General features: G+C 45.6%; 3 protein-coding genes and 1 pseudogene across 8 annotated transcripts in view; 1 reads left to right on the top strand and 3 right to left on the bottom strand.

Moving 5' to 3' along the window:
- LOC118279570 (uncharacterized) lies at window positions 1-3,646 on the top strand (annotated as a pseudogene).
- A 3,663-nt stretch (window positions 3,647-7,309) lies between these two features.
- Window positions 7,310-9,066, bottom strand: LOC118280046 (40S ribosomal protein S21). Its single transcript, XM_035599916.2, has 4 exons — window positions 8,759-9,066; window positions 8,614-8,672; window positions 7,798-7,989; window positions 7,310-7,380 (listed from the first exon to the last, which is right to left on the bottom strand). Exons 2-4 carry the CDS (start codon window positions 8,661-8,663, stop codon window positions 7,371-7,373), a joined length of 252 nt encoding a protein of 83 aa, XP_035455809.1. The 5' UTR covers window positions 8,664-8,672; window positions 8,759-9,066; the 3' UTR covers window positions 7,310-7,370.
- Window positions 9,067-10,475: 1,409 nt separating this feature from the next.
- LOC118279972 (protein artemis) lies at window positions 10,476-14,768 on the bottom strand. The gene is made up of 5 exons (XM_035599835.2): window positions 14,479-14,768; window positions 14,074-14,390; window positions 13,270-13,505; window positions 12,035-12,234; window positions 10,476-11,297 (listed from the first exon to the last, which is right to left on the bottom strand). Exons 2-5 carry the CDS (start codon window positions 14,327-14,329, stop codon window positions 10,844-10,846), a joined length of 1,146 nt encoding a protein of 381 aa, XP_035455728.2. The 5' UTR covers window positions 14,330-14,390; window positions 14,479-14,768; the 3' UTR covers window positions 10,476-10,843.
- A 1,285-nt stretch (window positions 14,769-16,053) lies between these two features.
- The window catches only part of LOC118279689 (cilia- and flagella-associated protein 410), a 47,102-nt gene continuing 35,948 nt past the window's right edge, over window positions 16,054-27,207 (bottom strand). Inside the window, exons 3-12 of one of the 6 annotated variants that reach the window (XM_050702754.1) lie at window positions 26,031-26,271; window positions 25,224-25,289; window positions 24,325-24,420; window positions 23,503-23,559; window positions 19,875-19,946; window positions 19,496-19,552; window positions 18,317-18,411; window positions 17,971-18,136; window positions 17,809-17,891; window positions 16,054-17,549 (exon numbers count right to left, since the gene is read on the bottom strand). In XM_050702754.1, the coding sequence (XP_050558711.1) occupies window positions 17,516-17,549; window positions 17,809-17,891; window positions 17,971-18,136; window positions 18,317-18,411; window positions 19,496-19,552; window positions 19,875-19,946; window positions 23,503-23,559; window positions 24,325-24,420; window positions 25,224-25,289; window positions 26,031-26,271 (967 nt within the window). In that variant the 3' untranslated portion in view covers window positions 16,054-17,515. Of the gene's footprint in view, window positions 17,550-17,808; window positions 17,892-17,970; window positions 18,137-18,316; window positions 18,412-19,495; window positions 19,553-19,874; window positions 19,947-23,502; window positions 23,560-24,324; window positions 24,424-25,223; window positions 25,290-26,030; window positions 26,272-27,207 lie in introns of all 6 variants that reach the window. The other 5 variants (XM_050702753.1, XM_050702756.1, XM_050702758.1 and 2 more) reach the window with 5 other exon arrangements.

The raw sequence follows: 27,207 nt of genomic DNA, 5'->3' as shown, positions 1-27,207 counted from the left end.
TACAAATCATCTGGTAAAACTATGATGATTTGTACTACTGTTCTGCATTACAGGGGCACCATATATTGCTATTACAATTTTGTAAGGCGCACTATTTTTTAGAGCTTTAAAGCGTCTGATAAAGGTTTTGGTCCATGGAAAGTGTAAAGTGTAAATGCTTGTAAAAATATTATATGTCTGACGGCTCTGGGATCTCGGACCAACAGGTCCGGATCGTACGTATCGTGCGCATCCCACGCAACGGCATTTAGTTTGTCTTGTATAGAAACTTATACAACTGCGTCCACCGATCCGCATCGTCGGCAATGCCTGCATGTGTTGCGTACTGATGACGTCATACGGAATGCGCACGATGCGTGCTTGTGGACGCTTACCTTTAGATGTCAATATTGACATTAACTTTCACATAAGACATTGCAAATCTGTCAAATTTTGACATCGTCTAATCTGTTTGTAAAGCGAGTTTGGCACAGACCACATTATACAAGAATTATTGATACTCGCCGCGACGCGAGGGTTCAGGTTAATGTTTAAATTGATTCACTCTCATCTGGTGGTAAGTTTTTTTAAAGGAACATCGGTAAACGATCAAACGGATCACCTCGTGGTAAGCAAGGGCGTTGCCGGTGTTTTGAGGATAGGAATTTAAGGATTGTTTGGGAATCGGGGATTGGGAAAGGGGGTATTGGGCCTTCGATAACTTCACTCACAACTAAACACAACGCAAGCGTTGACCGTTGTATCACTCCCATTCGTGCCGAAGCATGGCTCTCCCAAACTTTGGAAAAACAACGTTTTTATTAAATAAATAAACTAAATAAATTTTTATTGCGCAATAAAGTACACAAGTATACATTAATTCCATACAAGTCATAATGTCCTCTGTACGAGGAAAATACCTGTATCACACAGACCAGTGCCTTCATGTCAATGTGATCTTAGTATAGCGGATTTAACATAACCATTTGATAACAAATATTTATTTGTTTCCCTTCCTGCAACCAATCGCTGCGACAGTCATCAACCTCACAGACAAGGCATGGCTCCTCTTTGGACTGCGGTGAAGGAGTTGTGTCTCGCTCCGAACATTCGAACATGGAAACCGTCGCGCGTCCAGTGACACACGTCGCGGCGACAGATGTCAGCGCGGCGCAGAGGAACGCTGTCCGCCATGCAGACGGAGCGCGCGCGCCCACAGCGTCCGCCCCCGCGCCCCCGGCGCCCCCGCCCCTGCCTCGCCTGTCATCACTGTGATGTCAACCTCCGACCGGCGACGTCGCACGCCCCACTCTCTCGCTGTGGACGCGCACGACGCGCTCGATAGCTCCCGAGGTAGTCGCACGCTGCAACACGTGTCTCGTAGTGTCGCCCGCGCGAATATACGTCACCGCCACACGCGCACGGGTACATGTGCGCGAGACGTCACCCCCTCGTGTCGCGCGTGTAGCCAGCAACGGACGGTGTAGCGTGTTGCAGGTTGCAGACCGAGTTGCTTGTTGCAGGTAGTGTTGCGAAGATGTCTGCGCGCTCGTCGTCCGGCTCCTGGTCGGGCGGCGGCGGCGCGCCCCCCGACATCATCGACCTGGACAAGTTCATGCGCAGCGCCGTGCGCCCCGCGCGCCCGGAGAAGCACATCGTCAATTGGTAAACACACACCAACGACATTGATCCCAAGACATCGCAGTAGTTGTAGAGAGTGATGGTGTGGTCGCGCGGTGCAGTGACGAGCTGGTGGTGGACGCTGGCGGCGTGGACCGCAAGCCCGGCGTGGTGCCGCTGGCGGCGGCGGGGGCGCCGGGGTCGCTGGCCCGCGCGGCGCCCCGCCCGCCCGCCCCCCGCGCCCGCGCTGTCGGCGCCCAGCAGCAGCAGCGCGTGCAGCGGCAGCCGGCCGCCGCCGCACGCCAAGCGGTTCTCGCACGACTCCGGCCTGTCGGACGGCAGCTACGCGCGCCGCAAGCACCGCCCGCACAGGTGAGCCGCGCCTCCCTCGCTACGTGCGCCAGCTGCTGCTACTACTGACGCGCTATGTTGTCCAGACGCGCCCCCGCGGGCGACGCGAGCACGGGGCGCGGGCCGCGGACCCCGGCCGGGTCCAGTAACTCGCTGCGAGCGTTCCGCGCGGTGTGTGAGCGCGCGCTGCTGGACCAGCAGGCGCAGATAGCGCGCGTGGCGCAGCTGTGCGAGCGCCTGACGGAGCGGCCGCTGGGCCCCGAGCTGCCGCCCGCCCGCCGCCGCCCCCGCCCCCGCCCCCGCCCCCGCCCCCGCCCCGGTCCCCGCGGCCGCCCCGCGCCGCCGCTCGGACCGCTCGCTGCACTCGGCGTCGCCCGACACCAGCGACGTCAGCTCCAGCAGCCGCAGCACGCGCGACCAGCGCCGCAAGGACAAGCACCGGGTGTGTGTGTGTGTGTGTGTGTGAGGTGCACACACTGTACTAACTACATTTATATCAAAGATAATGAGGTGCCTCCATACAGGGAGCATCCTCCGACCAGACCGAGTGGTCCTGGTAATCTCTGACGACGCCTACTTCAGCTACAGTGTGTTTGTATACAGTTTGGTGTTGAACAATCAACAATGTGTATAGCCTCGCATGTATCAGCGCGTGCTGCGCCTAACGCTGTCGTGTTGCAGACGGAGGAGTGCAAGACGTACAAGATTATAATGAACAAGCTGGACGAGCTGAACCGGCTGTTCGCGGCGCGCGCGCGGTCCCCGGCGGCGCGCGCCCCGCGACGGCCGGCGCCGTCGTCCGGCAGCGTGTCGGTGTCCGACAAGCTGGTGGCCACCGAGCCCGAGCCGCGCAACACGTTGCAAGTCAACCACAACACAGTCTCGGTACATCTCGCTCCACAGTACCAGCAGACACTGGGCGGTGCAACACGTTGCTGTAACACGGTACTGTGTGCAGGTGCGCGGCGGGTCGGGCGCGGGGTGCGCGGAGGGCGGGGCGGCGGGCGCCCCCCCCGCGGCCAGTCTGCGCCTCAACAACCCGTGCGCGCTGGACGTGCTGCCGCGACACGACTTCGTCATCGACAGGTACACACACACATACACACACACATACAACCTGGGCTTGCTCGGTTCCAGTACCATTGGCCTAACGACATCGTGGCAAATATTTAAATATTGTCTCAGAATTACAAGTTAGTGTCGTTGTGTCCTGAACGAGTGTTGTTGGTGCAGTGTGGCGCACTGGGAGACTCGCGGCGGCTCGGGCTCCAGCGGCGGGGACCCGCGCTGCGGGTTCGACCTGGAGGACCCCGTGCACGTAAGTGCGACTCTGTGCGACACGCTGTGCACCACCCCGCGCACAATGGATGGAGTGGGGGGGCGTGAGCACGAGGGGAGCTTTATTTCAATAGAAACATAATTTGTTTGTTACTTGCCCAGTTGTACTCGCAAGCGAAGCGGCTGCAAGCGCTGCCCGCGACGATGAGGCGCGCGCGCTCGGTGGAGGGCGCGCGGCGCGGCGCGGCGGCGGACGGGGGCGCGGCGGGCGCGGGGGGCGCGGCGGGGGGGCGCACCACGCTGTGCGCGCTGTGCCGCGGCTACTGGCGCGCGCTCACCAACTTCCTCGCCGCGCAGCTCTTCTGCTACCCCGACACCGCCTAGCGGCCAGTGCGCGCGACTAGTGCTTCGATTATAATTGTATTCTTACAAATATATCTTACTGTTGAAGTAGTTTGCTTTCTTCCTCCACCACCACACCACACTGCCCCGCGACCGCAGCTGTACCAGCATGAACACAGCTGCGCACAATGGGCTCCGGCTCGAAGCAGGAGCTTTCTCCAGCTTGGTTGTTTGTAGTCAGTAAGAGTCTGACACTCCCTCTCGCCTCACTCAAGGCGGGAGGAGCGATTGGATGATTTTCTCCCCTTAAAAAAGTGTTTCCACAGACTTGTAGGTACGGTACCTAGGTAGTTGTGTAGGCAGATTACATGAATGTGATGGGTAATGACGCGACGGTGTAAGTGTGGGGGTAGTACAAGCGGTACAATGTTTGCGGCCCGCGCTGGGCACCAGCAGTGGTGCAGTGGAACCTGTGGGGGGACGCTGTAGGTGCTGGACGACTACAGTATGGTAGACAGCAGACTCTACAGTAAACTAGAGAAGTGTGCGTGCGATGGCGATGGCGCCACCAAACGCTTGCAGTGCAGCCCGCCAGGGGTCTCGCAGTAGGTAGGTACCTACTAGCGCAACTCTGGCAAGTTGATGCGGTGGAGCGTGAGCAGTGGGTTGCGTCGCTCCCGCTACCAACAAGACAATATCTCAGTTACTGAATAGACACCGGCGAGGTTCGCGACGGAGTTCTCGTACGTTTACTCGGCGAGCCTGTGATGCATGACTATGGAACCTAGTGATGATATATGGAAGCTAAGGGGTTGTAGTCGGTGGCGCTCTGTAGTTTCTGCCCCATCCATATTCCTTCCCTGGTTTCGTTCCTCAATGTTTAATTTCAAGTTAGAGAAGGACATCAGTACACGTGCTCGTCTCGTTTGCCTGGACATCGGGTGCTGACAACGTGTCGTTGTACCTGGCTCCCGCGAGGTGCCAAGGAGGTGGGTAGCAGGCAGCCACAGACTACATCGCCGCAGAGTTCTGACGTTGGTGACGGACGTCGCGCGGGCTCTGGCTGAAAACCTTCCTAGACTGAAAACTAAATCAATGACAGAACAGAACAAAAGAAAACTTTGGCCATGACAGAATCAAAATTACATGTGAAAATAAAGATCTAAAATATAAGTGCAATAGTGGACACGATGTCGTGAGCTGCCCGCCCGAGACTGCGAGAACCTCACAAATATGAATAAGTTCAGCGCTGGCATCTGGTGGCTGCTCTGTCTACTGATACAGGTGACGCTACCACCAGCCCCCGCCGTCAGCGCGCGGACTGTGCTGGTACCGTGTGCAGTGCGTCCCCGGGGAGGTGGCCGGCGCGGATGTAGCCAGCGCGGATGTAGCCAGCGCGGATGTATCTCGGCTTGTGACGTTGCTACCGACAGTACAGGGCCCGCGGTGTTGAACGGTTTATGTAGAACGGATGCTGTTATTCATGAATGTAGGCCTGCATACTCTGTCCGCTTGCCTACTGAGTAGATATCTGTCACCGCTCGCTACTTGTCAGCTTGTAAATACGTCCCGTAGTCGCGTGGTAGATAAATACATTCTATGTCTCTTCCAAGGTGTTGTGCACAATTTACAAACTCGAGAATTATTAATTTCATTTAAATATTTCTGTATCTCCCGTTTTTGTCGCGATTTTAAGAAAATGTATAACATAGTGCTCTCCTACTCTGAAAGGCGTGTTCGACGACACGTTGTGTATCCGTTACGATGTCGCTGGGACAGCGCCACGCCGGCAATGAAAGAGTTTCTGATCCACCCCGCGAATTGAATACCAAGACACCATATACTTTCGAAAGTCAGTCAATGAAATGTTATGTAGCAAGCACCACTACTTGTATACTAAATAGTAAGTAAGGGCCTTATCATACTAGCGAGCGTCGTCCCAGCCGAGCAGGCGCGCAATACGCTACGGTCGCACGACGAATACGCCGCGGCCACGTCGCGCACACGCACACATTGTTCGCAATCTGCGAGTATAATAGGGATGATGACGGGGTATGAAAATTAGAAATATAATTAGTCCGTCAATTAGGTAATGAAAAAATATTAGACACGTATTTTTTTATTTTGTCATTATAAGATAATAATACTTAGATAATACAAATCAAAGTTTAGGAGTGGGAGCTAACTACGTCACTTTTTAGTATAAAACGTACTCTAAAGTGACGTCACGCGATATTTCAAATTGATATATCTTCGAAAGTAATTGTTTCCGTAAGAAAATAAAAAATACGTGTCTAATATTTTAAAATACATAATCTATAAGACGGAAATAGAAATAAAAATGAGTCATCTACCCTATGCGGCCCTAGCTCCACAAGCCCTACTCACAAACTAGAGAACGCAACGAGCTAGTGACTTGTGTGCACAACGTTTTATACCCACTGAGAGCATTCTGTATGTATAGTTGGCACCAGGCTCAGCCATGGCCCAGCTCATGCTCTGCACTGCTCTCTGTTAGCACTGTGAGGGGGCAGACTGAGTGTGTACGTAATACAAAGAGGGCGCTGGTGTCGCAGGTGGTCAGCGCTCTAGCGTGCAAGAAGAAGTCGTCGTGCCGGCCACCGCGCTGCCCCGGCGGCTGCAAGCCCAAGTACTGGTGATCGAGACCGAGTAATGGTGAGTCGCCCGCAGTGTGAGCTGGGCAGCTACTGCCGTTACTGCTGCAGTAGTCAGTACCCAGTGCGGTCGTGTATGTGCAGTGGTACGAGTGGGCTGTGTCGCTGTGGTGGTGGGCGCTGTGCGTGGCGCTGAGCGCGGTGGGCGCGCGCGGCTGCAAGAAGAAGACGGTGTGTCGCCCGCCGCCCGGCGGCCGGCCCGGCTGCGGCGGCCGCGGCAGGCAGTGACTACTGTGTAGCAGGTAGCGACCTACTAACGTAGAGGGGGTTGATGCAAATGATTTATATTTCATGTTATTTTCGTAGAATTGCCCTTTGGGATCACTAACAGGTTGGATAGATATTCTACCTACTGCTAATCTCACCTGAGATTCGGAGAAAAGTGTAAACCAAAAGTTATTTCTTGTTACGGCGCGAGGAAGTTGTTCCTCACGTGTGGTGGACTTGTCCCAATAAAATAAGTAACTAGTATCAGTAAGCGTAATTTATGATTGTGTCAAGTCTCGCTTCAATGTCGAGTGAGGCGTTGGGAGCAGTAGCACATAATAACAAGTACAAGTTGGGAGTGACTCGACGTATGTTTCAGGAAGTCTTCCTCGAGAACAAGGAGCCACACACACACACAAACACATTGAGACCTTACACGTAAGTGTGTGCACGCCATACTTCGAGTGTCTGTATCACATAGGACTGGGACTTGTAGTTGAAATGTGCAATACTGCATGTTGTATAGGTCCACTTATACCAGCAGAGAGTGTATTTTATTCGAGTGGGAAATCATCCAATGTTCTGTTGTTGCTACTCCTGCTGTAGGAGCCGGCACCCCGGCAACTCGTTAAGTGTGCCGCGGCTCTGTATCAGCAGGGAATATTCCGAAGACATATTGTCATAATGTTAGGTTCTACAAGTGTGTTGTTGTCGACAGAGAACTACTACAAGCGACGGCGGCCGCGGTGACGGCGCGCTGCGTCCGAATGCTGCAAGCGCTCACATTGTTGACTCGTGATATTTTCTATATTAGCTTTATATTTACTCTATAAAATATATCAAATAAAAAGAAGTAAAATTTTTTAAGTGTTTTTATTGTGTCCTTAAAATTAGATCCTTACTGACTAAGAAGTTACTTCAGTAGTTCCTGCAACAAACAAACAGACACACATTAATACATATGCAATGTGATCGCACTACACAGTAGGACATGCAATATATACAGCACATACACCCACTAGTGGCCCTCAGTCTGTAGGGTGTTTGTGTTCTCAATTTAGTTTGGCCAGACAAAAACTATTAGAAAACTAACAACATCAGTGCGACAGTGACTAAATGTGCAAGTAAAACATGTTGGACACTCGGGAACCTGTTCCAACATAAACATTAATTAACATAGTGTTGACATCTCGAGGACCATTTAGTATGAACTAATTTCTCTAAGATTAACTACAGGAACTTAACGCAAGGATGAAACATTTGTAAATAGATTTATTTTTTTGTATTGGATGTCAATAAACAAATCATCCCGATCCATTAATATAAAGTCAGTAACATCACTTACTTAGCCAATATGCCGTCCTTCTTGGTGAGCCTGACGATGCAGTCGTCGGACTCCCCCATGCGGCGGATGGCTCCGCACACCACGTACATCTTGGAGGTGTCGGCGGCGCGGCCCGTGGCGGGGTCCACGTCCGCGATCACCAGCTGCACGGACGCGTGGTCCTTGGCGTGGATCAGACGGTTGCTGGCCGAGCTGGAGTGTCACAAGTCAAGCGTTTAGTTGTAATAATTGTAAGGAATGTTTGTCGAGGGAATTATTTAGCAAAATGATTGACTGTTGACTGAAAATATGTATTTTAATGATCATCCCCAGGATCACAAACTTTGTTTGAAATGGGTAGTCACTGGCAACAACAGCTGTAAGATGTGCAAAATTATTTGTTCAAGTTAGGAGACGGTGTTGACATTGAAATAAACAGCCGAGGTAGAGACATCTTGCTGTAACAAACTAGTTTCTAGGTATTTTGTACTAGTGTAGTAAAGATAACACAACTTTACTATGTCAACAAATATTAGAGTTCACTACAACACTGCTTGTTATAATGACTCGTAGAAACAACAAAATCAGAATCCTTCCTACACTACAAGGACAGCCAGCGAGTAGATCCTGAACTCCGTGCTAATGTACTAGGTAGGTCCCATGAGTTCGTGCAATGTTGTACAGCTACATACTAATCAAGTAGTCTACCAGCTCGTTACATGTTAATGACACTAGCATTGCACTAGTGAGGACGTATATTCCACATGTAGGGAGTCCCGCACGCCGCGCAGCGCGCAATGTGGTCAACAATGTAAAATAACCTCAAAGCACACTCACCACTTCCTCGGGCAGTACAAGTCAACGAATTCTCCGGCGTCGTTCTGCATGTTGTATGTCTGAAACACAAACAGTTACGTGACCACAAGCTGAATATTCGTGAAATATCACCGATTTATAATAATTTATTGCAAAATTCACGTACAATGCACACTAGCCACGGATATGACAAGCGAAAGAAAGAAGCAGTGTTGCCAGTCACCAATTTGCCAATATCTGAACTACCAAGATTTTTCTCCCAAAAAAACACTGAATAATACTTATAATGTAATTTTAACCAACTTCAAAAAGAAACGAGGTTCACTTTGACCTGTATGTGTGAATGTATATTCGTCGGCGATGATCTCGCGTTTTTTAGAAAAGTATTTGTTTTAGGAGCAGGTTGAAGAATATTGGCCGACTTTATTATTATATTATAGGTACCTAACTGAATTCAAAATATTAAAAATGATTGAAAACATTTTTTACGATCCGTAACATCGAATCAGGGAACATCGCACCATAATACTGCCGCACAATTTATGATCGCAATAAAGAACATGCACAGTAAGTGGTACTTACTGTGTTTATGAATTATGCGGCCATATTCTTTGCTGCATTTATAAATTGCACGGCAGAATGATAATCAGTGCCATTTCACATAGCTACGTTTGCTTTTAAGTATTCGTAATATAGAAATAACAAATCAACATTGATATTTACTACTACACTCAACATAGAAACAGACAGCAGTGATGCTATTGCTAAAGCAAATTTTGATATTTTAATTTCAGTTTCATTGTACAAATAAAACTAAAAAAAATATTGGCCCACAAAATATCCCTTTTTACATTCCTATCTCCTAAGCTAAAGGGTAAAATTCCTTAGTTGGCAACACTGCTTATAACATTCATTGTCAGACCACAGAATAATAAGTACCTACAGTCAGACTGACATTATTTTGACATTTCTCAAATAAAAGTGATACCAGGATATAAGTGATTTTCCTACATTGACGAACAGTTGGTAATTTTGTATACCAATCTAATTGTATTTTAATTCTAGCGATTACTTAATAGTCAAGCTAAAAATAAAAAGATTATTTTTTAAAATAATAATTCTAGATAGAACCTAAAAGATAAATGATAGGTATTTATTTTTGCAAATAGATTACAATGTAACTCTTTTACGCGTCAATCTCTTAAATAACTAAATGAGGCCGACATTTCATATACAACTAGTTACTCTGAGAATATATGCCGAAACAAACTCAGAGGTCATAGTCTCGTTTAAAGTCCAGATAAAATCAATTATACATAGATATCGGAGAACCGTGCAAGTTGATTCTGTAGTGGTCAAGAGAATACAAATTACGTGTCTAGTGTTTTAAAATAATCTTAATTAGGAATTTAAGGGTTTTTGCAGAGTCGAGGATTGGGAAGGGGGGTAATTGAGCCTCTGGTAACCTCACTCACACAACGCAACACCGAACGGCCCTTTCGTGCCGAAGCATGGCTGCCCCGCAGTTGACACGCATTGTCTAAAGTATGTACATTCAGCCAATTTATTTAGTATACAGGTAAGAAAATAAAGATTGATTCAGTACAGAGACAGTAACTGGAGTGATACCACGGCCACACAGAAAACTGACGTAAAACATCGCTTGCGTTGGGTGAGTGAGGTTACTGAAGGCCCAAAGGCCCTCCCTTTCCAATCCCCGAATTCCCAACAACCTTTAAATTCCTAACCCCCAAAAGACCGACAATGTAGGTATTTGTAACGCCTCTGGTGTTTCAAGTGTCCATGGGCGGCGGCGATTGCTTACCATCAGGTGATCTGTTTGTTCGTTTACCAGCTTATTCGATTACAAAAAAAAAACAATGTTGAAAACAGATTAAAATAAAAACATTCGTTTTATTTTCATATTTATTTCATTATAAAAATATTTATACGTATTTATATATTTATATTTATATATATATATATTTTTTTACATTTAATGGGTCTACCATTAAATGTAAAAAAATATATATACAATATACAATACTTTATAACCTAAAGAGTAACCTATGGAGTTTCTTACTCGTTCTTTTTCATAGGAAGGATCCTATGAAAAAGAACGAGCAAATAGAGCAACTAGAGGACTGACCGACAGACAGACGTTATTAATATTATTATATTTGCTTTGACGTTCAAAAGTTGCTTCCTGGTCTATTTGAAATAAGTAATGTTGACTTTGCCATTTACCACTTCACCAGTCAAGTACCTCGGCCAATTTCCTTTTACCACCAGAGCTTTTCCGATTGTCATCGTTTTTCCTAACGATTTTTTTCTTTTTGGGTGAAATTTCGTAATTTTCCTTCGCGTCCCCATCACGGTTCGTGAAGATGGAATAAAATGTCAATTTAGAATTATTTTCCTTGAAATCTTTAGGAAACCCTTTCTTGATTGTTGGGTTCAAGTAGTTGATGAAATGCATCAGCTCGTCGCGCCCGCAGTGCGTGGAGTAGCAGACAGAGATTCTATTATCACTTTCTTTTGTTAAAAACTCCTCTTCTAAATTAGGTGACGTCCAATGCAATGCCGAAAAATCTAAAGTAAGAATATTATGTAGCGGTACTTGCGGTAGGTGGCTACTTCTTCTTGTCCTAAGTAAAATCCTCGACTCTTCATCCGTCACGCCGTATATTTGTTTCGGAAATTGCCTGCAAATAAAATTTTCGTCTTTCAACTATTGTAAGGGGCTATCCAGAAATTACGTCACACGAATTTAATGATTTTTGACCGCCCTCCCCCGTCCTTGTCATAATTGGTCACATTTCTGAGACCACCCCCTCCCTAGTGTGACGTCACATTTTATAATTTTACATCTAGAAATAATTATTTAATTAAAACAGCAGTTCCGAAACTTGTTGTAATTCAATTAAAAATATTTTTTTGTATAATTAACATAAGATACCAGTTAGATTATAATAATTGAAATGTGACGTCACAAAATTTAAGACCACCTCCCACCCTCCATTCACATAAAGTCACATTTCGTCCACCCCCTCCTTCCTCCTTAACGTGTGACGTAATTAATGGATGGCCCCTAATGCGACAACACCGCGACAAAGCGCATGTGCGCATCGCCGCCTCCCCGCGATCAGCTACACAGCCCGAGCCAATATCATTACTTCCTGTCAAAGTCAGCATATAACATCAAGTGTGGGAGAGTCACGCCTCGGCACTGCAGGGCCGGCTCGACCGGAGTGATACCACGGCCGAGCAGAAAACCTACGTGAAATAACGCTTTCGTTATATGAAGAAGGAAGGGAAGGGGGGTACCCTTCCCAATCCTCGATTCCCCAAAAATCATTAAATTCCTAACCTCCAAAAGGCCGGCAAAGCAATTGTAACGCCTCCGGTATTTTAAAAACCCTACCTTATTATATAATCTTACCTAAAAATCTTCCAATCGTCTTCATTGACGTTAGCTTTAATTTTAATTTCGTCATATATTTGATTACAAGCGCCTTCGTAACCGAACATGGCGGATACGCTCAGTAGAACCACATTCTCTGGGTTGTCAGCCAGCCAATGTTTTATATGTGGTATCAGGTCACTGACCACTTCAGACCTTTTTGGGAAAGAAGGCCGGTCCTGTGAAAAAATAAAATAAACATTCTTTACAAAACAGGAGTCTTTGGCTATACATGGACTCCGGAGCTGCGGACTACTAAGCGAGTTACCGGGGCTCCGGCTCGAAAAGCCGGAGTAGGAGCGGGGAGATTTTTAGTCAATAAAGGCATACACTGACTGCTCGTGTTATCGACTTTTCTATCCCCGATTCCCCAACAACCCTTAAATTCCTTATCCGCAAAAGGCCATTAACGCACTTGTAACTCCTCTGGTATTTCAAGTGTCCATTGGGCGGCGGTGATTGCTTACCATCAGGTGCTCCGTCAGCTCGTAAACCGACTTATATCATAAAAAAAATAATGTCAAGATCATTTATTTAAATTAAACCAGGAAGGTATTTTGTAATGTCAAAGATAATATTAAAATACTAGCGGACCCGACGGACGTTGTCCTGTCTACACCTCTTTAATTTGAAAATTTGTCGGATCCAATCTAAAACATTCCAAAATCAACAGCTACTAATAAATTGAAAATTAATTAAAAAAACATTGTCCAGCGGACTATATTGTGAATCTAAACCATTCTCAGATCCCCTTGAACACACACAAAAAATTTCATCAAAATCGGTCCAGTCATTTAAGAGAAGTTCAGTGACATACACACTTACAGAAGAATTATATATATAAAGATAATTACGTCACACGTTAAGGGGGGGAGATTTTGAGTAAAACTCAAAAAACCTAAAATGTTGACCTTTGACCCCGAATCACTTTTGAAGCACTTATGGGATGGATGGGGACTTTTACATTTTGAATCTTTATAGTAAAATAAAGGTCTGTACCAAAATTCAGCTCTGTCGGAATTTTTCTTATTTCAATATCGTATAATGACCGGACTAACTTTGATTCGTTTTATCTAAGTATTGTTATCTTATATGACAAAATAAAAAAATACGTGTTAATATTTTTTCAACTCTAACTGGCGGACTAAATAGATTTTTAATTTTCGTACCCTGTCATCATCTCTATTTTTAGTTGAAAGTAGTTGTATACTTACTTGGAAGGTCGTATCGACATACAAAACATCAATTTTAATGGGTTCCCCATTGTTTTGCAAATGTTTATATTTCGCAACGTCGTTTTTCGATATTCTGAAATCGCCAGTGAACAATATGTTTTGGTTTTTGTATTCAAACAGGAACATGACAGAGCCCAGCGAGTGGCCAGCTGGCAACATTGTTACTCCTAGAAACTCTTCTGCATCCTTTGTCTGAATTGATAACGCATTACGGCCTACATGAGAAAAAAATATTTGAAAATCACAAAATTATTCATTTCAAATAGACCGAGAAGGCACTTTTGAACTTCAAAGCAAATATTACAGTATTAAAAAAAAAAACAAAATGTCTGTCTGTCGGTCAGTCCTCTTGTTACTCTATTTGCTCGTTCCGAAGCGTAGATTCCTATGGAGAAGAACAAGTAAAAAGCTCCATAGGTTACTCTTTTTCAAACAGGTTCACAATACAATACTTGGTTACATTTATTAAAAAACATTGTGTGTGAGTGTGTGTTAGTGTGAAAGTACTATATTGCAAACTGATCTTCTACAATGTTGCACACAGGCTACAATTGGAATGATTTATTATGAGATGATTTGAAAGAGTAACACCTTTTAACGTCACGCCTAAAAAGTAATGTCACACCTCACAATTTAAAGGGGCTTTCTGTGGATTCATAATCCAGGGATAGCAGCCAATTTTGGACTTTGGCTTTACAATTAAATTTGGACAAATTGAAATGGCTTTGTTGACTTTATTATAAAGGTAGTCGCCTGAAATAAATAAATAAAGATCCAACTTACCAAGCGCCAAGCTTTTCAAGTGTGGCTCTAAATCCGGATGCCTTACTTTTATAATTGCAACCGTAACTTCAGAAGTGTAGATATATATCTTCCTTTTTACTAAGAGTTTTATCAAACCATAGCGTTCTATGCCAGAAATGTGGTCTCCGTGGAAATGGCTCAAGAAATATGCAGATACATGGTCCCTCTCGTAAGAAAAATTGTCAATGCTTATAAACGGTATTTCTTCTAATTTTCCATTAAAAGAAGGCTGCATTTTGTTGCTCCTCAAGTGTTTAAAATGAAAGAAGATTATTTTTTTCCGAATGTTTGAAGTTCTGCAAAAGAGATGGATGAATGAATATTAATATAAATTTTTACTTACAGTAGTCAAATTAAGTGTTGAGTAGTGTAATTGGTTTGTACCGTTCTATTCAATTCAATTAAATAAATAAATGTTTTAAAAATTTGATAACAGCTATAACGTTTACACGAAATATCGATCTCAAATCTGTTTCCATAACAGTAAAATGTGCACACACAATTGCAACGCAAAACGTTTAACGTTTTCTTAAATGCGCGTAAATATTAATTTAATTCTTTAATGTACATATTACAAAATAAATCTCTGATTAGATTACAAACAAGGGGTTCTTATTTATATACACATTGTGACGTCATCTGACTCATAATCAGTGTTACTGTGTTACCAACTCTCATCAAAATTTACCACCAAGATCTGAACGTCAAAAATGTCAATGTCGTTTATACAAATTTGAGAAACAGGCTTTTAAGACTCATGTACCACGTCCTGTACCCTAACCCAAGAAATTATAGACTTTGAATTAAATTATACATTTTTAAGGAATAACTTGTTTTCACAATCCTTTTCTTAATACTAATGTTATAATCAGTACTATGTCCTTCCACATTGAAGTTATAGATTACATAATAAAAGACATGATATTTTCTAATTTCCAATCCAAATGCCAAATGTATTAAATGTATGCGTGTAAGTAGAACTATAACATAGACACTACTATTAAACTTTTATATAGCCAATAATGGAAGGATTCTTTAGACTGCTATAGCTTGTAGCGGCCTGGAGCATTGATATTTACTTTAGGCCCTCTCGTTATCGGAATATTTACCGACGATAAATATTTTCTTTTCTTTGAGAACGTTGTTGCCCGCCACTAAAATTTTCTGTGTATGATGGATGCGTTTACAAACATCCAATTCACAATACATCACACCAAACCCGAATTCACGATGTGTTTGTGAATCATCCATTGAAACGGTCCGTGTGGGAATAAAACCTTCAGTTAGCAGTCAATATAACATGTCCTGGTGCCGCGCGGTATGCTCCCGCGACTCGACGCCCGCGCCTAGCTAACTCAAACGTCGCCGCTGCAGTCGAGTCATGTTAGTAGGAAATAACAACAAGTCATGATCAATGGTGCCCCTTAGTTACCTATTTAATTTATATCTTCCAACCGCACTGTAAGTTACCTTGAATTCTTTACATTGGGTTTCAAATGTACTCAACTCGGAATGAGTGGGTCTCGATAAGTCTGCTCAGAATACTTCCAGTTAACAGTTTCCGTCCTTAACATTGGGCTCTTCCTAATGAGACGAACAAAAAATACACTCTCATTGCGTCCAATGTAGCCACCGGTAGCCGGTAGTATTCTCGCGGTCTAGATTCCTTAATTCATCAATTGACATAACATTACCTGGTGTATAGGGACGTTTCGTTTGGTACTTGTTGTAAGTACATTACATTTATTATGTTTGCCTGTCATAATACTACATCAGGAGTCACAGACTTAACTAAACTTATAAAAAAAAATAATGACGCTGAATAAATCAATGGCGGTTTATTTCGTCCACTTGTTTCTCGTGGGGGGGAGGGGGAATGTTAGGGATTGTCCTGAATAACTAGTTGAACAATGCGTGGCACAGAGTACAGCGGACAGGAGACAAAAAATAAAACCAGACTTATGTTACGGCAAGTTAATTTATTGCAATCGATCGATCGCGAGTACATTACACATTACATTAATTTATTAGTCGACACGCGGCCACACGGGCACGCCACACCCGCCACACGACGCCTGCAAGTACTTGTATCGTTGTATCGTCACTACGTTTTTAATGTCCACGTTTGATGGACACTTGTTTGAGAAAAAACATCAGACGATTTGCAACAACGCCATTGCTCAGTACACTTTGTACGCGGAGACGCCACCGCGTACACCGCGTACATCGCGTACATCGCGAGCTGTCACTCGTAAACTAGAACCACTTGCAACTGAATGCTCACTGCATTCTGAATACATTGCTATACCTAATGCGCTCTAACAAGGTGCGGCTGACAGATTCAGTAACGTTTCGTATCACTCTTGAAAGTTGCTGCGATTTAAAAATTATGCCTTAATATTTTAGCTGTATCACATTCGTATTATGTTAAATCATTCGGATGCGTAGTTAATTAAATTAAAACCAACCGGAATGTTCTAGTATTCAATTAAAATCTAATGAAATGAAAAATAAAGTAAAGTGTTATGCGTATAACGTAAATCCATAGTCGTGTTTAGTGATGGGATGTACGCCTACGATGGATAGGTAATCGATGTTTTTTTAGAATAAAAAACGAAAATCGTGCGTCGTTCAATTATCATTCTTAAAAAACCTTTAATTATGTGGGTAAATCCACTGTAGACGCGGCTCTCTCTGCCCAAACCACAGTAACATTATCTGAGCAGAAATATGTAGTAGGCATTTTTCTAGACATTTCCGGCGCCATTGATAATGCGTGGTGGTACTATTCCAACATATACAAACTAATATATCCTTGTTTTCTTCACGGTTCTGTAAAACTGTAACTCTGAAACACCTCAGGGCTCGGTCATAAAATATTTATTTTGACAAGTATATACACGTAGTTAGACTGCACAACTAAATAACACACACATTTAATAAAAAAATTCAAGAGAATTAAATGTATGCTGCGAGTATCGATAGCGATAAAAAAAGATTTTTCTAATGTCCATCCCTAAAGAGAGACGTCAACGTCATACTGGCATCTGTCAGCCGCACCTTGTTAGAGCGCATTAGGTATAGTCGACGCAAGGGACCGACATACGAACCCATGTAGTGTCGGAGCAATGTAGCGGCACTAGTGTAGCGTCGTGTGCGTGTGTGTGTGTGTGTGTCGTGTGTTTGCATTCGCTGTGCGGCCGTGGCAGGTACAAATATACAACACACGTTATGTCATTTACAATAAAGTTCATTTTCGTGTACACCGGGCTCTCGGACACTGGGCGCGCGCGCCCCAGTGTCGGGCGCTGACTAGAGGGCGCGTGACGTCACGTCAGGGCGCGGGGGGCGCAGGGGGCGCGGGCGCAGGCGCGGAGGGCGCGGGCGGCGAGTGGGGGGGCGCGGAGGGCGCCGCGCGACGTCACTGTGCGTTCGCCAGCTCATCCATACGACATCTGTAACACACATACACTGGTATACGAACATGTCTACAATATGGGGAACAGATCATGTGCATTCGAATAGCGAGCGTCCTTGTAGAGGAGCGTGCGACGGATACGTTGCGGACGCGCGACGACCACGCCGCGGGTACGCAGCGAGGACGTCGCGGACGCGTCTGGCGCGTAGCACGGCCTGTCCGTGTTCCAAGCAGACAAGCCTCTCCTCTGCAGCAGTAGCTCCAGTAGCGACAGTACGCAGTGGGGGGGGGGGTACCTGACGGCCATCTCCGCCACCTCCAGGCTCGGGTAGTCGAGCTCCTTCACCAGGCACAGCACGGCCGACAGCAGGTTCGAGTTCTGGAACCACACCGTACGAGTTAGTGTCACATCACTACATGTATAGTATAGTACAGTGAGTGAGGTGGGTGTAGCGTACCCGCGCGACGGGCCTCCGCGTGAAGCCGCGGTGCTCCTGCATGACGGCGGAGTAGTGGCAGGCGCTGTCCTTGTCGCGCGGCATATCTCTGTCCCTGTCGGGGCGCGCGCGCTCGTCCCACGCCTCGCCGCTGCCGCGCTGCGACATCTGCCCGCACGACTCCGACCTGGACACACGCACCATACAAACACATATTTATGTTCAACGGGTTTAATGAGCTCTCTGCTACCAATCGAGAGCTTCCGTTTGAAATCCGTAACGGAGGCAGTTGATTATATTGTGTGGACATCGACATCAAGAGTGATCGATATGTCGTCAGGAAGGACGGACAGACGGGACACAGTACCTGTCGCTCCGGTCGTAGTAGGTGTCGTGGTAGGGCGGCGACGTGACGCCCCCCGCCGGGTAGCGGCACTCGCCGTTGGACGCGTACCCGTACTCCTACACACACACACACATATACATGCACACTTACAACGTACACTCGTTCATTTCTAATTGACAATATTCCATGAAGCAAACACAAACAGGAGATGCCATAACTGGATGTACCTTTAACACAACGCGTGACACGTTACGGGGAGCGCGGGACGTTACAAACCGCGCCCCTCTCTATGTTCCATCTAGCGGTCCCATACTACAAACATGTTGCCAATTGTCCACATTTTTATGTGACACTTTCTGATCGTTTTTAACCTATGTACCTATGTTTTTACTAATAATATCATTGGACAGGGCCGTATTTGTGTCACAGTGCCTAATCATATTATCATATTATTATTATGTACAAACGTATAAATAATTACTATCCTTACTTATACCCATCACTATTTTTACTTGGTTGTTTGGGGTATAATTCTTTAAAAGTTAGACGGGAAATGCAACAAATTTTAATCATTTACAAGATTATCCACGGTCATATTGACGCTCCTGAACTGCATAATGAGTTCCTCAGGATTTTTGCTCCTGACAATTACTGTCGCAACAGAAAGCACCAGTTCTTTGCTATACCATCTTGCAGACCAGTCAGTAGAGTTAAGTCTCGGTTACCGCGCACTATGATACTTTTAAACCGATTCCTGGATTCAAAGCCAGAGTGTGACGTGTTTTCGAATGAAAGAAGATTATTTTTGTCGAAATGTTTCAAGTTTTGCGAAAGAGATGGATGAATGAATATTAAATAATTAATATTTATATTAAGTTTCTAAATTTTATATGTTTTAATTTTTTGTAAGGTATTGAATAGTGTTATTGGTTTGTACCGTTCTATTCAAATAAATAAATAAATGGCATCTCCTCTTGTGTAATACATTAGGTCTAGAACTTCTATAAGCCTTATCAATAAAATGTCGGCCAAGATGAATAACTTTAGCTAAAATGTTTGCATTGATCTACATATTTGTAACGAAGACTCAATACTACATAGATAGTAATTAATCCTGTCAAATATTACGTGAGTAATTGATGTCACGTACTAAACAATACAAGAGTAAGAGAGTGAGTGAGTGAGAGAGTGAGTGTATACCTTGACGCTGTGCATGGAGAGCGAGTGCCGCAGCGAGCCGGCGTCCGGGGACCGCGCCTGCAACGTACACTGGTCATGTATGGACACACGGATACACATTCAATTATATAGTACACGGTGTAGTGTGTACAGCAATATCAACAAGTAGTGTAGTAGTGAGGCAGTGGGGTCTCAGGTCTGTGGGGTCTTTGGGATTTTTGAATTTTGAGGTAGTATGGTGGTAGGGTGCTGTGGTAATGGGGTAATACTTATGGTAGTCCGTGGGCCGAGTAGTAGTGTAGGGTCTGTGAGGATAATGAGGTAGTACGATAGTAGGGTGCTGTATTGGGGGGGGTCTGTGGGGTAGTGGGGTGGGGTAGTGGGGTGGAGTGGTACTCACGTCGTAGTGGGAGCGCGTCATGGCGGGGTGCTCGTAGCGCTCGTCCTCCTGCCGCGTCGGGGAGCCCGGCCACTGTACCGACATACGTACGTTACGTTACATTATATTATATTATACATACATACTACCGGTATACAGTGCACAGTGCAGTGGTGGCCGAGTACTGTACTCCACCACCCAAATACTACATGTCCAAATTAAATTGTTGTATAATCCCCAAGTCGCTAGCCAAGTATGGGGATTATAGCAAACTAACTGTTATAAGGTACACGTTTGTTCAACAGTGTATTATGACAACAAATAAATAAGGTTAGTATACAGGTGCAGTAAGTACATACAAGTTGTTGTTAGTGAGTAAGCGTGAGTCTCCATAGTGCGAGTATAGACGTGACCATACATTAGGAACAGTAAGTGCAATATACACGTTGTGTACTGGAACATATTAACTTCATAATATGATTCTTAATTCAATGTAATATAGCTCGAAGCTACGGAGCCCGGAACAACCTAAACTTTACTGCCATCACCAAGCCAAGTGTGGGGATTAAGACAACCCTTCACCCTACTATAAGCCATTGCCCAACGATGAGTGTGTTGCGGCTGATGGTGACATGTGCTACATGAGCCCGCAAGCCAAGTGTGGGGATTATGGCGACCCTCACCCTGTTTGTTCAGCAGTGGACATGTAGTGTAATGATGCAGTATATATGCTAGTGTAACAGTGGTACGGTAGCTGGGTACGATATACCTGCGCGTCCCTGGCATGTAGTGTAATGATGCAGTATATATGCTAGTGTAACAGTGGTACGGTAGCTGGGTACGATATACCTGCGCGTCCCTGGCATGTAGTGTAATGATGCAGTATATATGCTAGTGTAACAGTGGTACGGTAGCTGGGTACGATATACCTGCGCGTCCCTGGCATGTAGTGTAATGATGCAGTATATATGCTAGTGTAACAGTGGTACGGTGGCTGGGTACGATATACCTGCGCGTCCCTGGCATGTAGTGTAATGATGCAGTATATATGCTAGTGTAACAGTGGTACGGTAGCTGGGTACGATATACCTGCGCGTCCCTGGCATGTAGTGTAATGATGCAGTATATATGCTAGTGTAACAGTGGTACGGTGGCTGGGTACGATATACCTGCGCGTCCCTGGCATGTAGTGTAATGATGCAGTATATATGCTAGTGTAACAGTGGTACGGTAGCTGGGTACGATATACCTGCGCGTCCCTGGCATGTAGTGTAATGATGCAGTATATATGCTAGTGTAACAGTGGTACGGTAGCTGGGTACGATATACCTGCGCGTCCCTGGCATGTAGTGTAATGATGCAGTATATATGCTAGTGTAACAGTGGTACGGTAGCTGGGTACGATATACCTGCGCGTCCCTGGCATGTAGTGTAATGATGCAGTATATATGCTAGTGTAACAGTGGTACGGTAGCTGGGTACGATATACCTGCGCGTCCCTGGCATGTAGTGTAATGATGCAGTATATATGCTAGTGTAACAGTGGTACGGTAGCTGGGTACGATATACCTGCGCGTCCCTGGCATGTAGTGTAATGATGCAGTATATATGCTAGTGTAACAGTGGTACGGTAGCTGGGTACGATATACCTGCGCGTCCCTGGCATGTAGTGTAATGATGCAGTATATATGCTAGTGTAACAGTGGTACGGTAGCTGGGTACGATATACCTGCGCGTCCCTGGCATGTAGTGTAATGATGCAGTATATATGCTAGTGTAACAGTGGTACGGTAGCTGGGTACGATATACCTGCGCGTCCCTGGCATGTAGTGTAATGATGCAGTATATATGCTAGTGTAACAGTGGTACGGTAGCTGGGTACGATATACCTGCGCGTCCCTGGCATGTAGTGTAATGATGCAGTATATATGCTAGTGTAACAGTGGTACGGTAGCTGGGTACGATATACCTGCGCGTCCCTGGCATGTAGTGTAATGATGCAGTATATATGCTAGTGTAACAGTGGTACGGTAGCTGGGTACGATATACCTGCGCGTCCCTGGCATGTAGTGTAATGATGCAGTATATATGCTAGTGTAACAGTGGTACGGTAGCTGGGTACGATATACCTGCGCGTCCCTGGCATGTAGTGTAATGATGCAGTATATATGCTAGTGTAACAGTGGTACGGTAGCTGGGTACGATATACCTGCGCGTCCCTGGCATGTAGTGTAATGATGCAGTATATATGCTAGTGTAACAGTGGTACGGTAGCTGGGTACGATATACCTGCGCGTCCCTGGCATGTAGTGTAATGATGCAGTATATATGCTAGTGTAACAGTGGTACGGTAGCTGGGTACGATATACCTGCGCGTCCCTGGCATGTAGTGTAATGATGCAGTATATATGCTAGTGTAACAGTGGTACGGTAGCTGGGTACGATATACCTGCGCGTCCCTGGCATGTAGTGTAATGATGCAGTATATATGCTAGTGTAACAGTGGTACGGTAGCTGGGTACGATATACCTGCGCGTCCCTGGCATGTAGTGTAATGATGCAGTATATATGCTAGTGTAACAGTGGTACGGTAGCTGGGTACGATATACCTGCGCGTCCCTGGCATGTAGTGTAATGATGCAGTATATATGCTAGTGTAACAGTGGTACGGTAGCTGGGTACGATATACCTGCGCGTCCCTGGCATGTAGTGTAATGATGCAGTATATATGCTAGTGTAACAGTGGTACGGTAGCTGGGTACGATATACCTGCGCGTCCCTGGCATGTAGTGTAATGATGCAGTATATATGCTAGTGTAACAGTGGTACGGTAGCTGGGTACGATATACCTGCGCGTCCCTGGCATGTAGTGTAATGATGCAGTATATATGCTAGTGTAACAGTGGTACGGTAGCTGGGTACGATATACCTGCGCGTCCCTGGCATGTAGTGTAATGATGCAGTATATATGCTAGTGTAACAGTGGTACGGTAGCTGGGTACGATATACCTGCGCGTCCCTGGCATGTAGTGTAATGATGCAGTATATATGCTAGTGTAACAGTGGTACGGTAGCTGGGTACGATATACCTGCGCGTCCCTGGCATGTAGTGTAATGATGCAGTATATATGCTAGTGTAACAGTGGTACGGTAGCTGGGTACGATATACCTGCGCGTCCCTGGCATGTAGTGTAATGATGCAGTATATATGCTAGTGTAACAGTGGTACGGTAGCTGGGTACGATATACCTGCGCGTCCCTGGCATGTAGTGTAATGATGCAGTATATATGCTAGTGTAACAGTGGTACGGTAGCTGGGTACGATATACCTGCGCGTCCCTGGCATGTAGTGTAATGATGCAGTATATATGCTAGTGTAACAGTGGTACGGTAGCTGGGTACGATATACCTGCGCGTCCCTGGCATGTAGTGTAATGATGCAGTATATATGCTAGTGTAACAGTGGTACGGTAGCTGGGTACGATATACCTGCGCGTCCCTGGCATGTAGTGTAATGATGCAGTATATATGCTAGTGTAACAGTGGTACGGTAGCTGGGTACGATATACCTGCGCGTCCCTGGCATGTAGTGTAATGATGCAGTATATATGCTAGTGTAACAGTGGTACGGTAGCTGGGTACGATATACCTGCGCGTCCCTGGCGGGCTCCCCCGGCTCGGCGCCCGCCTCCGAGCTGTCGCTGCCCTGCGCCGGCGCACGACGAGCGTTAGTACACAGACATGCCGTATTAGGGTATATTATATAAACATACATACAAACATACATTGTTTAAACATAAATACACAAACGGACACATTGGGCTCTCTCGCGAGGAAAGCATTAAATTACAGTATTTATTAAAAAATAAATGTATTTCCGAGAAAGCCCAGTGTCATATTCCCATACGTTATTAACGTTTGGTATAATACATACTATGTAGTTTATGTTAATTCGCACGATATCGTAATAACTATACATATAGGTACATAATACTATGTAAGTAAGTATATCACATAAACACATTGTTACATCACATACAATTATTCAATAAACAATACAATAAAGTACACAACACACACAACACACACACACACACAGTATAGGAGCAACCATTGTTATCAATATACTGCAGGTGATAACAGGAACCATAGCTAGTGGTAGTATACCTTGTACAGAGTAACTAGTATATACCGAATGGATGCATATTTCTATATTAACTACTTGTCGGTAGACACAACACATGTGTTGCGAGTGTCCACCGATAGATGGCAGCACTGGACTCTGTATTCCACAGGTAATGCCTGTACGCATGCACTGTAACTTTGATGGCACCGCTCGAGTTTAATTAGTGATCCCCACGTACATTGCCAAGTGTGGGGATTAAGTCGAACCCTCGTTTTATCGCCACATGTATGCCGACTGATGACGATGACGATGACAATATATAGTTAGTATGTATGTAGTATGTACCTCGTGCTGGGGCGGCGGGCGCGCGACGTAGGGCTCCGGCTCCCGCTCGGGGCTGGACTCGCAGGAGCGCTGCCGCCGGTACTGGCCGTAGCTCTCCTGCTGCAACGCATACACCGGCACGTCAGACACGCTCCACATTACATTAACACAGGTGTTACTATTTCTTGTAAATTAACAACAATATGGATAAGCAGAGGTGCACATTACGGCACATAATGCCAATGTACACCCACATTTCACAATTTATGTTGTAAGTCCCATTTAATAGGTGGTGAGCCTATTGCCATATACCGGGCACATTTCCAGACTCTGTGCTACCACTGAGAAATTTTTGAAAAACCGAAAAAAGCCCAGTAATACTTCGCCCGACTCGGGAATCGAACCCGAGACCCCTTGCCCGGCAGTTGCACTTGCAACTACTCGGCCAACTAGACAGAGAGCAGGATGTATCAAGACGTCTGAAATAACTAAAAATGTTCAATGCCCCCAAACTGATTCTCAAGCAGTCAGCCAATCGTGGGGATTATGGCAACCTGACGATACCCACGCGGCATGTCCCTGAGGACTGGTCTTACTGCCGTACTCAGAGTCAGTTAATGGTTACTTAACCCAGTCCTTTGCAATCGTTTTCGGAACAAAATCTGAATCTGTTACTAAGGAATAGTTTAAGTAATCATCAAATGACTCTGAGTGCGGCAGTTAGTGCACGGATTTTTTTTTTTTTTTTATATTAAATGGGCCGACGTTTGGCCGCTATCTCGCCTGATGGTAAGTGATGATGCGGTCTACGATGGAGCACGTCTGCCCATAAGCAACCTATTCACTCGGGCTTTGAAGACACCCAGGTTATATCCATCAGATATAAAGTTAATCTATAAAGAATCGCATGCTGCGCTCACCTGCTGCGGGTAGCCCTCGTCGTCCGAGTCGGGGATGTGCAGCCCGCGCCGCATCGCCTCCTGCACCTGCAGGCAACATGGCGCGTTACGAACATGGTTAGGTATATATTAAACAGCTGCTCCGGGACTAGAGCAACATATTGTTTAATGTGTATCTTTCTAAACCTTTCAACATGAGTGCCCTTTTACAATGTATCTGGGACGATTTTTTTTTAATAATAAACGTTGCCCCTCATTAGCATTTTCTTCTGTGTCATGGGTGCGTTTACAATCATACAAGTTCACATACACATCACACCCAGACCCAAAAAAATTTGTGGATCACACAAAGAGTTGCTCCGTGCGGGAATCGAACTCGCTACACGTTGCACGACAGCCAGTTGCCCAGCCACCGCGCTAACCGTGCAGTCAAACTACATATATACTAATATTATAAAGCTGAAGAGTTTGTTTGTTTGATTGTTTGTTTGTTTGAACGCGCTAATCTCCAGAACTACTGGTCCGATTTGAATAATTCTTTTTGTGTTGAATAGTGCATTTATCAAGGAAGGCTATAGGCTATAAAACATCACGCTATGACCAATAGGAGCCAAGCAGAGCGGGTGAAACCGCGCGGAAGTAGCTAGTTACATTATGTAGCGTTATGGCGAACACTACTGAGCGTGCTTTTTTTGTGAGGGGAAAATCATCCAATGACTTCTCCCGCCTTGGGCGAGGCGAGAGGTAGTGTCAGACTCTTACTGACTAAAAACCACCCCGTTCCTACTCCTGCTTTTACTGAGCGTGCTACGGAGTCTGTAACGTCACCTCATCAGGCTGCACGGGCACGTTGTCCAGCTTCTCCAGGTTGGGCAGGTTCCTGAGCACCGTCATGCGGTAGTGCGGCTGCGAGGTGCACGGGTTCTCGTCCAGCCACAGGCTGGTCAGCTCCGGCAGGCGGCGCAGGTGGCGGATCTCGTGCAGGTCGCTGATCTCGTTCTTGCGCACGTACAGCTCGCGCAGCCGCCGGCAGCCCGCGAAGTCGCCCAGCGTGCGGATCTTGTTTATACTGGAACAGTCACACACGCCTAGTCAGTAGTTGTTGTGCAGTCAGTAACAATCCGCAGCTCGAGTACAATAATATCGCGGTTTCCAAATCCAGAGTTTGCTAGCCAAGTGCTATCAGTAACATTACTGACATTACAGACGAATATCTATATTGTTTGTTTGTTTGTTTGAACGCGCTAACCTCAGGAACTACTGGTCTAATTTGAATAATTCTTTTTGTGTTGGATAGTGCATTTATCGAAGAAGGCTATAGGCTATAAAACATCACGCTATGACCAATAGGAGACGAGCAGAGCGGGTGAAACTGCGCGGAAGTAGCTAGTTTGATTAATTAACAGACGAATATTATGTATACTTGTATAATGTACGCTCTCTATGAAGGATTGTGAAAGGACGACCTTTGTGCGATAGCATCGTCAGTGGAGACGATAGCATTGTCTGTTGTTGTTAGTAACAACACAATCTAACATTTGTGGGCTGGGAGAGTGGTACACTCGGCGTTACCTTGCCATTGTTCGTATACATACATATAGCTACTGCAGCTATATAGACTGCACGGTTGGCGCGGTGGCTGGGCAACTGGCTGCCGTGCAACGTGTCGCGGGTTCGATTCCCGCACGGAACAACTCTTTGTGTGATCCACAGATTGTTGTTCCGGGTCTAGGTGTCATGTGTATGTGAACTTGTATGTTTGTAAACGTATCCACGACACAGAAGAAAATCCTAATGTGAGGCAACGTTTTTTTTTTAAAAAAATACTATACTTCGTAGTGTAGTAATTGGCAGCAAGCAGTAGTACAGTCGGCGCGAGGTGCGCTTGCCCAGCATTGTGCAACAGTGGCGCCACGCTCTGGTTGCCAGTGGCCGACCACTGGCCAGTAGCCGACCACTGGCCAGTAGCCGACCACTGGCGGCACATTGTCCATTGTGCATTGTG

Source organism: Spodoptera frugiperda, chromosome 22 (genome assembly GCF_023101765.2).
Source record: "Spodoptera frugiperda isolate SF20-4 chromosome 22, AGI-APGP_CSIRO_Sfru_2.0, whole genome shotgun sequence".
Classification (NCBI taxonomy): domain Eukaryota; kingdom Metazoa; phylum Arthropoda; class Insecta; order Lepidoptera; family Noctuidae; genus Spodoptera; species Spodoptera frugiperda.
Note: the sequence above shows the minus strand (reverse complement) of the source record. Positions and strands in the feature narration are given on the sequence as shown.

Excerpts from the sequence above, each read along its gene's own strand:
- LOC118279972 (XM_035599835.2), bottom strand. The coding sequence starts at position 14,329 with ATGCAGCCTTCTTTTAATGGAAAATTAGAAGAAATACCGTTTATAAGC. Across the intron at positions 12,235-13,269 it reads ATGTCGATACGACCTTCCAA|GACCGGCCTTCTTTCCCAAA; the intron begins GTAAGTATACAA and ends ATTTTTTCACAG. Across the intron at positions 11,298-12,034 it reads GACGATTGGAAGATTTTTAG|GCAATTTCCGAAACAAATAT; the intron begins GTAAGATTATAT and ends TTTTATTTGCAG.
- LOC118280046 (XM_035599916.2), bottom strand. The coding sequence starts at position 8,663 with ATGCAGAACGACGCCGGAGAATTCGTTGACTTGTACTGCCCGAGGAAG. Across the intron at positions 7,990-8,613 it reads TTGTACTGCCCGAGGAAGTG|CTCGGCCAGCAACCGTCTGA; the intron begins GTGAGTGTGCTT and ends GTGACACTCCAG.